This window comes from Crocuta crocuta, unplaced genomic scaffold (genome assembly GCF_008692635.1).
Source record: "Crocuta crocuta isolate KB4526 unplaced genomic scaffold, BGI_CrCroc_1.0 scaffold1676, whole genome shotgun sequence".
Classification (NCBI taxonomy): domain Eukaryota; kingdom Metazoa; phylum Chordata; class Mammalia; order Carnivora; family Hyaenidae; genus Crocuta; species Crocuta crocuta.
In genome coordinates this window covers 118,415-129,124 of record NW_027530560.1, presented here as the reverse complement: position 1 = coordinate 129,124, position 10,710 = coordinate 118,415, and the positions used below count along the sequence as shown (strand labels likewise).

Genomic DNA, 10,710 nt, shown 5'->3' with positions numbered 1-10,710 from the left:
TTACCTTCAGCGTAATACCCTATACAGCTGATATAACACAAGTTTTTAAGAATATATTGCCAAGTCTTAGTTCTGTAATTATAATAAAGAAAACAGGTAATTGAAATACCTAATTCGTTTAAAAACAAATATTTGAAATTCAATGATCCCTCAGTAGTCATAATAATTTCACAAATAATAATACATCAAAGAAAAGGTGTATTTTCACTTAATAAAGTACAATGAAGCTTAAGATTTAATGCAGGCTTTATGGGGCATCTGGGTGGCTCAGTCGGTTAAGCGTCCAACTTCGGCTCAGGTCATGATCTCACATTTTGTGGGTTCGAGTCCCGCATTAGGCTCTGTGCTGACAGCTAGCTCAGAGCCTAAAGCCTGCTTCAGATTCTGTGTCTCCCTCTCTCTCTGACCCTCCCCTGGCTGCCTCTCTCATTCTCTTTCAGAAATAAATAAAACATTAAAAAATTAAAAAAAAAGATTTAATACAGGCTTTAAAATAATGCATTTAAGATAACATTGAAGAGTGAAAACACATTTTAATTAACGTTATACTAAACTTTTGTCTGAAACTTGATAGTAACAAGTAAGTAGGTATTTAAACCTAAGCCTCTTTTCACCACTCTTTAAGTAATCTAACAGAAATTTTGGTGATGAGAGGTGAAAGAATATGAAGTATCCATCAACAGAAGAATGGATAAAGATGGTGTGTGTGTGTGTGTGTACTTATACACAATGGAATATTACTCAGCCATAAAAAAAAGGAATGAAATCTTGCCATTTGCAACAGCATGGATGGACCAAGAGCGTAGTATACTAAGTGAAACAAGTCAGAGAAAGACGAATACTTTATAATTTCATTCCTGTGTACTATAAAAAACAAAACAAATGAAGAAACAAAAAAAACAGACTCTTAACTACAGAGAACAAACTGGTAGTTCTCAGAAGGGAAGGAGGTGGGTGGGTTTGGGTGAAAAAAAGGGAATTAAGAGGTACAAACTACTTCAGCTTTTTGTTGTTCTGTTTATTTGGTTTGCTAAAATTTAGTTTCTATTGATGAGAACAGTAAGACTATTCGTAAAATATGATTAAACTTCTACTCAGAAATCAATGCCAAGGTAATATGGAAAAAAATGCTAGATTTCAAATGTGGCAGGATCATAGTAGCTGGAGAAGGCAGAATAAATGGTACAGAAATATGAAGTAGGACCAAGGTAGCAGCCAATTCAGGCCAGGAAAGAATCAAACACAGAGAGCTATGTGATAGAAAGAAACAAAGGGTAATAAAAATAAACCATAATTTTAGGCATCAGGTTCAAAGAGACCAGGAGATTTGGGCGAGTAGGTGGCTCAGTCGCTTAAGCATCTGACTTCGGCTCAGGTCATAATCTCATGGTTCGTGAGTTGGAGCCCCGCTTCAGGTTCTGGGCTGATGGCCTCAGAGACTGGTGCCTGCTTCAGATTCTGTGTCTCCCTCTCTCTTTGCTGCTCCCCCACTCGTGCTCTGTCTCTCTCTGTCTCTCAAAAATAAAACCATTTACAAAAAGTTAAAAAAAAAAAGAGAGAGAGAGAGCAGCAGTATAAGTATATGGGATTGTATCAGCAAAATGTGAGGAACATACAATTAGTCTCTCTTTACTCTAACTTGGGACTTCAATAGAGCACATTAAATTGAAAAACCTAGGGGCACCTGGGTGGCTCAGTCGGTTGAGCGTCCGACTTCGGCTCAGGTCATGATCTCACAGTTTGTGAGTTCGAGCCCCGCGTCGGTCTCTGTGCTGGCCGCTAGCTCAGAGCCTGGAGCCTGCTTCAGATTCTGTGTCTCCCTCTCTCTCTCTGCCCCTCCCCTACTTGCACTCTGTNTTATTTCCTCCCCTCCCCTACTTCTTTTTAATTTCTTATTGCTTATTCCCAATTTATGGGATTTGATATGTTTCTTTCTCCTTATTCCAAGTCCTCTATCTAACCTTTAAAGATCATTATCCTTTATCTTACTGCTTTTCTATTCTTTTTGCATTATATTCACCTTGCTTCCTATAAACCCAATACAACACTGTACCCTCCAAAGACTCAGGAACCTGCTCTGAAGTCACAATGACCTAACATTAGAGTTAAGGATTGAAACATAACCAGATAATAGCACTCTTCCCAGCCTCGCTGTCCCCCCACTATTAAATTATCCTCCAAAGCCCTCACATCTAAACAGATGATTTTCAAAAATGCATTTGTTCATTTAGAATGTTCATCATCATACAGTTGTTAAAAGTTATTATATATGAGCTGAAAGAAGTTCATTTAATAAACTGACTATTAATAACATGAACTTTTAATTAGGTTTGTTAGAATATTTCTCTTTTTTAAAATTTTTTTTAACGTTTTAGTTATTTCTGAGAGAGAGAGAGAGACAGCATGAGCAGGGGAGGGTCAGAGAGAGAGGGAGACACAGAATCTGAAACAGGCTCCAGGCTCTGAGCTGGCTATCAGCACAGAGCCTGACGCGGGGCTCGAACCCACGAACCGTGAGATCATGACCTTAGCTGAAGTCGGAGGCTTAACCGACTGAGCCACCCAGGCCCAGAGTATTTCTCTGGATAGAATTCATAGTATCCCTGCAGAAGAATATCAGAGTGGACTCTGTTCCAGTATAAAAGAATCCTTGTGATATAGTACTGAGCATTTTTTAAAGCATTTTATCCACATTTAAAGAATAGTTTAACTGAATTATAAATTTCTGGTTACTATCACTTTATAAAACGTACGTTCTATACTTCAGAAAATAAAATTATGAAAAATGGGTATATGGTCCCAGATGCTACTTTCAATCAATTAAAAATTAGTATTGTTCTATGATAAGACGAAGAAAACTGGTACTTACCTTTGATACTAAATCGATATTAAATCTCCTGCCTTCTTTAATAATTTGTGAGTAGGTAATCCTATTTTCCTTTGGTTGCAGTGAGGAGTCGTCTGCTGTAAGCATATTTTCATTTGTTTCTTCTGAAGCTGACTTAACACAAGTTTTATCATCACAATGCTTTTCTTTTTCCCTTGTTGCTTCGACATCATTTATATCTAGGGAACTCTCTAGATCACTCTTTGGAGTTCTTTCTGTGGGCATTTCACAGCTCACAGTGCACAATGACTCATGGTCCAAAGACAGTTGGGCAGAATCTGCCCCTTCCGTGGGGTTTGCAGNNTGCAAATACTTACTAATTAGAAATTATAACAACACACTTCTATTAACTGTACCAAATCAATTTTTATATTATTTTAATGGCAATTTTTATTTCTTTACCCTATTTATATTATCAAATCCAGTATACAGTTTTCCTTATATAAAACACACACTAAACATTCATCTGCTAAGGTATCAGTACAATATTAATACTTGAAACATAATTAATACTTGAAAAATAGATATAAAGATTTCAGAGTTTAGCAGGGCATGTCTCATGTACACTTTTGAGTATTTAAGGCAGACAGAGGAATTATATTTTAGAAACTAATCATAAGTGTTTATGAGCACAGCCTTCAGAATAAATAGCACAAAGTTCAAACCCTGACCCTGTGATAACTGTGAATTCAGAAAAGTTATTTATCTTCTCTGACCTAAATTAACCATCTATAATATGGATGTTATATATGATTGTTTGGAAGGTTAAAAAATTAATCTTCATGGTATCACAAGCAAAGAGCCTGTCACAGTCCCTGGCACACAGAGTTAGTTATCAAAGATTAGTATTTTTTTAATGTTTATTTTTGAGAGAGAGAGAGAAACAGAAAGCAAGCAGGGGAGGGGCAGAGAGAGAGGAAGACAAAGAATCTGAAGCAGGCTCCAGGCTCTGAGCTCTCAGCACTGAGCCTGATACGGGGCTTGAACCCATCAACTGTGAGATGGTGACTTGAGCCGAAGTCGGACACTTACCCGACTAAGCCACCCAGGTGTCCCAAAGATTATTATTATTATTGCTGATGTGACAGAGCTAGAAAAAGTCTGCCATAAAGTTTAAGTCGGCTTATCGCGATGTGGTATCTAAGAGTATCTTTCTGTATTCTTTCCTGCAATATTTCATTTTAGTATTAGTGTCTATCACTCTACTAGAATTCACACTTTCAAAGTTATACTACTATTAACATTCTAAGTCCATACAGCCTTCGCTGATAAAACTAGCTCCTATTCAGTTTATCTGCATCATGCATTTCACCTAGAGGGTTTATCTGCCATAGAACCTACACTTCATTGAGTTCCCTACTGCTCAACAATAAAAATGCCTTGTATATGATAGAACTTGGGAAGTAAACATCTGCTAACCAATTGCTCAAGAACATATAGCAGCTCTTCTTTATATGATCTCTAAACTCTATCCCATAAAATCTTCTTCCTGCCTCTAACTCAAATCATCCCTCTTCATACACTATTTTCTGGTCTCAGCTCTCCTGTTTTCGACATACTATGTCTAATTCTTAATCTATCAACTTTAATGTCCATGTTTTGGCTCATATCGTCTGTTTCTCCTGGGCTATTCACCCTACTCCTCATAACATCATAATTCTACCATTATCAAAGCTAATCACATACTTTAATAATCTGTTATAAAAAATTTAAATATTTCCAAAAAATCTTCCTTAAAACAACCATATATATCATTCTATTACTCCATGCACCTTCAAAACACAAAATGCAGTTAACCTTGCATTTCTTTATCAGTTTCTTTTAATAGTTCTTTGGTTTCCAGTATATACTTTACCTTCTGAAGTAGACTTTAAATCCCCTGGGGGAAAACCCTAATATCTCTTCTTACGTGTCTCTCACCACACCTACTGACAGCTCTTTAGATGTGCTCTCTAATAAATGCTTGATGAGTAAATGGTTTCTATTTGCCAAGGATGTATGCATGTACGTGTGTGTGTATAAATTTAAATATGAAACTAACTGAATTTGTAGAAAATAAGAGATATGAGGCCAGGAAAAGCAATAAATTATAATTCAAAAGTCTGAGTACACTGAACAAAATGTCTTATTAAAATTAATATGGGGCACCTGGGTGGCTTAGTCGGTTAAGCGTCCGACTTTCGCTTAGGTCATGATCTCGCAGTTCGTGGGTTCGAGCCCCGTGTCGGGCTCTGTGCTGACTGCCATCTCAGAGCCTGGAGCCTGTTTCAGTCTGTGACTCCCTGTCTCTCTGACCCTCCCCTGCTCACGCTCTATCTCTCTCTCTCCTAGAAATAAATAAAACATTAAAAAAATTAATATAATAAACACCATACTAAAAAAGGTACAATGAAAGAACATTAACTTAAATATCAAGAAATAAAATGTTGAGAGGAAAAGCTAAGATGGTGGCATAGTAGAAGGACCCTAGGACTGTCTTATCCCTCAAACACAACAAGATAGCAACCAAATCATTCTGAATACCCAAGAAATCAACCTGATAATTGACACAACAAACTACACAACTAGAGGAAGAGAGGAGGCCACATAGAGGAAGGCTTGAAAAATGCATAGAAGCAGCAGAGAATCTATTGCTGTGGAGATCAAGGAACTAAAAAATACCCATGACAAATTTAAAAATTGCTGTAAATAAGGTGCAAAATAAACTAGATGCAGTGACAGGCAGGAATGAACAGGCAGTAGGGAATAAGTGAAATAGAAGATAAAATTATGGAAAAAGATGAAACTAATAAAAGGAGAGATAAAAAATTTCCAGATCACTGGGGAAGATTTAGAGAACTAAATGATTCAATGAACGTAATAACTACTGTATCATAGGAGTTCCAGAAGAAGGAGAAGAGAGAGAGAAAGGGGCAGGTTTGCTTTAACAAACCATACCTGAGAACTTCCCCAATCTGGGGAAGAAAGCAGCATTGAAATCTAGGAGGCAGAGAGAACCCTCTTCAGACATAACTGAAATCGATCTCCATGACAGATCATAGTGAAATTGGCAAAACACAAAGATAAAGAGAAAATTCTGAAAGCAGTTAGGGACAAATGGGCTTTAATCTACAAGGTTAGAAACATAAGGGTAGTAGCAGACCTGTCCACTGAAATGTGGCAGGCCAGAAGGGAATGGCAGGAAATATTCAATATTCTGAATAGGAAAAATGTGCAGCCAAGAATCTTTTACCCAGCAAGGCTGTCATTAAGACTAAAAGGAGAGGGGTGCCTGGGTGGCTTAGTCGGTTAAGCGTCCGACTTTCGCTTAGGTCATGACCTCGCGGTTCGTGGGTTCGAGCCCCGCATCAGGCTCTGTGCTGACTGCCAGNNCTATGATCCTGGAGCCTGTTTCAGAATCTGTGTCTCCCTCTCTCTCTGACCCTCCCCTGCTCATGCTGTCTCTCTCTCTCTCTCCTAGAAATAAATAAAGCATTTAAAAAAAAAAAGACTAAAAGGAGAGATAAAGGTTTTCCCAGAAAAAAAAAAAATGAAGGAATTGATGACCACTAAGTCAGACCCACAAGAGATCCTAAGGGGAGCTCTGTGAGTGGAATGTTGCAAAGACTTCCAAGGACCAGAATCATAACCACAAGCATGAAACCTACAGATAACACAATGACACTAAATCCATATCTTTCAATAATAACACTGAATATACATGGACTAAATGCTCCAAAAAAAGACATAGGTTATCAGAATGGATTAAAAAAAACAAAAAAACAAACAAGCTCCATCTATATGCTGTCTACAAGAGACCCATTTTAGACGTGAAGACACCTTCATATTGAAAGTGAGGGGATGGAGAACCACCTATCATGCTACTGGAAGTCAAAAGAAAGCTGGAGTAGCCGTACTTATATCAGACAAACTAGATTTTAAACTAAAGACTGTAAAAAGAGATGAGGAAGGGCACTGCATCATAATTACAGCAACTATCCATCAAGAAGACCTAACAATTATAAATATTTATGCACCCAATTCAGTAGCATCTAAATACATAAATCAACTAATCACAAACATAAGCAATCATATTGATAAGAATGTGGTAATTGCAGGGGACTTTAACAATTCACTTACAGCAGTGGACAGATCACCTAGGCAGAAAATCAATAAACAAACAATGGCCTTGAACGATACACGGGACCAGAATGATTTGACAAATATATTGAGAGCTTTCCATCCAAAAGCAGCAGAATACACATTCTTCTCAAATGCACATGGGACATTCTCCAAGACAAATCACATACTGGGTCACAAAACAGCCCGCAATAAATATAAAAGAGCTGAGATCATACCATGCACATTTTCAGATCACAATGCTATGAAACTTGAAATCAATTACAGGAAAAATTTGGAAAACCTCCAAATGCATGAAAGTTAAAGACCATCCTATAAAAAATGAATGGGTCAACAGTCAATTAAAGAAGAAAATAAAAAATAATACAGAAGCAAATGAAAATGAAAATACGACAGTACAAATGCTTTTGGATGCAGCAAAGACAGTCCTAAGATGAAACACCTTGCAATCCAGGACTATCTCAAGAAATAAGAAATATTCCCAAATACAAAATCTAACAGCACACCTAAAGGAACAAGGAGCAGAACAGCAAAGAAACCCCAAACCCAGCAGAAAAGGAGAAATAATAGAGATCAGAGCAGAAATAAATATAGAATTCAAAAAAAAACAGTAGAACAGACCAAGGAAACTAATAGGTTTTTTTGAAAAAATAAACAAAATTGATAGAACCCTAGCCAAACTTCTTAAAAAGAAAAGAGGACCCAAATAGATAAAATTACTTATGAAATTGGACACATCACAACCAACCCCTCAGAAATACAATTGTCATAGAATACTATGAAAAATTATATGCCAACAAACTGGACAATCTAGAATAAAGGGACAAATTCCTTGACACCCACACACTACAAACACTCAACTGGGAAGAAACAGAAAATTTGAATAGACCCATAAGTAGCAAAGAAACGGAATCAGTTATCAAAAATCTCCAATCCAACAAATAAGAGTCCAGGGTCAGATGCTTTCCAAAGGGAATTCTACCAGATATTTAAAGCAGAGTTAACACCTATCCAAAAAATAGAAACGGAAGGAAAATTCTGGACTAATTCTATGAAGCCAGCATTACCTTGATTCCCAAACCAGACAGAGACTCCACAAAAAAGGAGAATTACGGGCCAATATCCCTGATGAACATGGATGCAAAAATTCTCAACAAGATAGTAGCAAATTGAATTCAACTGTATACTAAAAGAATTATTCACCATGATCAACTGGGATTCATTCCTGGGCTGCATGGCTGATTCAATATTTGCAAATCAGCCAATGTGATACATGACATTAACAGAAGGATAAGAACCATTTGATATTGTCAATAGATGCAGAAAAAGCATATGACAAGATATGGCATCCTTTCATAATAAAAACCCTCAAGAACCTCGGGACAGAAGGAACATACCTTCACATAATAAAAGCCATATATGAAAAGCCCACAGCTAATATCATCCTCAATGGGGAGAAACTGAGAGTTTTCCCCCTGAGATCAGGAACACTACAGGGATGTCGACTCTCACCACTGTTGTTTAACATAGTATTGGAAGTCCTAGACTTAGCATTCAGACAAGAAAATGAAATAAAAGACATCCAAACTGGCAAAGAAGAAGTCAAACTTTTACTTTTTGCAGATGACATGATACTCTACATGGAAAACCCAACAAACCACCAAAAATCTGCTAGAATTGATACGTTAACTAAGCAAAGTTGGAGGATACAAAAACAATGCAGAGACATCAGTTGCATTTCTATATACCAATAAGGAAGTAACAGAAAGAGAAATCAAGAAATCAGTCCCATTTACAATTGCACCAAGAACCGTAACATACCTAGGAATAAACCTAACCAAAGATGTAAAAGATATCCTGAGAACTATAGAAAACATAAGAAGGAAATTGAAGACACAAATAAATGGTAAAGCATTCCATGCTCATGAATTAAATGAATAAATATTATTAAAATGTCAATACTGCCCAATGCAATCTATACATTCAATGCAATCCAACTCAAAATTGCACTGGCAGTCTTATCAAAGCTAGAACAAACAATCCTAAAATTTGTATGGAACTACAAAAGTCCCTGAATAGACAAAGTAATGCTGAAAAAGAAAACCAAAGTGGGAGGCATCACAATCCCAGAAGTTGGCTTCTACTACAGAGTTGTAATCATTGAGGCAGTATGGTATTGGCACAAAAACAGACACATAGACCATTGGAATAGAATACAGAACCCAGAATCGGACACACAAATGTATGGACAACTAATCTTTGACAAAGCAGGAAAGAGTATCCAATGGACAAAAAGAAAGGTTTTTTAGCAAATAGTGCTGGGACAACTGGACAGCAACATGCAGAAGAATGAAACTAGACCACTTTCTTATACCATACACAAAAATAAACTCAAAATGGTTGAAGGACCTAAATGTGAGACAGGTAACCATCAAAACCCTAGAGGAGAAAACAGGCAACAACATCTCTGACCTCAGCCAGAGCAATTTATTGCTCAACACATCTCCAAAGGAAAGGGAATTAAAAATAAAAATGACCTATTGGGACCTCATCAAGATAAAAAGCTTCTGCTCTGCGAAGGAAACAATCAACAAAACTAAAAAGCAACTGACTGAATGGGAAAAGATATTTGCAAATGACATATCGGATAAAGGGTTAGTATCAAAAATCTATAAAGAACTTACCAAACTCCACACCCAAAAAACAAATAATCCAGTGAAGAAATGGGCAGAAGACATTAATAGATACTTTTCCAAAGAAGAGAAGAAGATCGCCAACAGACACATGAAAAGATGCTCAATGTCACTCATCATCAGGGAAATAAAATCAAAACCACACTGAGATATCATATCACACCAGAGTGGCTAAAATAAAAAATTCAGGAAATAACAGATGCTGGTGAGGATGTGGACAAATGGGAGCCCTGCTGCACTGCTGGTAGGAATGCAAACTAGTGCAGCCACTCTGGAAAACAGTGTGGAGGTTCCTCAAAAAATTAACAATAGGGAAAAGGACCAAATAGGGAGGGGGACAAGATGGCGGAGAAGTAGGGAGCTCCTTACATTTCGCCTGCATCCATCTCTCAAACAGAGAAGGCGTGAAGTCATAGGACACTGAGCCAGAGGAGTTTGGGAAGAGAAAGAGACAGAACACACTGGGAAGGAAACCTCATAAGTGCCTGAGTGCGAACTGGGGAAGATAAAAGCGGGTTGGGACCCAGAGACATGGAATGAGGGGAGTGAACCCGGCTTGCATGAAACTGCAGTGACTGATTAACCGGCGAGTGGTGGTGAGCTGCCGCGAGTACGGGGGAAAGGAAAGAAAAGCTGAGATTGCACATAGAACCATTCCTGGAGAAGACGAAAAAAACCCTTGGCTTGGAAAGAGTGTTTTTTAGCTCTGGCTGGGGTGCTGACTTTAAACTAGGTGCCCCGGTCCCAGAAGGCGCCGGGAAAAGTTGCACCACTGCACTCCTGGCACCATCCATGGCGACGGCGGCCCAGTGAAGCGTCAGTGACGCCTGTGGANCAGAGAGGCGGTGCCCGCGCCTGCTGAAGCGGTGGCGGTGGAGCGCGCGACAACTGCCCACTGAAGCATCAGAGGCAGCGCACTGAGGCGACACAGACTCTGTGGACCTGAAGTTCCTACATTCCCCAAATGCACTGGGGTTTTATACCTGCTTGACCCCAGCATATCTGAGGCTG

General features: G+C 38.3%; 1 protein-coding gene across 1 annotated transcript in view; it reads right to left on the bottom strand.

Annotated features, from left to right (window-relative positions):
• Positions 1-10,710, bottom strand: part of LOC144234535 (rab proteins geranylgeranyltransferase component A 1-like) — an 82,088-nt gene that overhangs the window by 3,029 nt on the left and 68,349 nt on the right. The window contains exon 8 of the mRNA XM_077767846.1: positions 2,870-3,199. Coding sequence (XP_077623972.1) covers positions 2,870-3,199 — 330 coding nt within the window. The remainder of the gene's footprint in view (positions 1-2,869; positions 3,200-10,710) is intronic.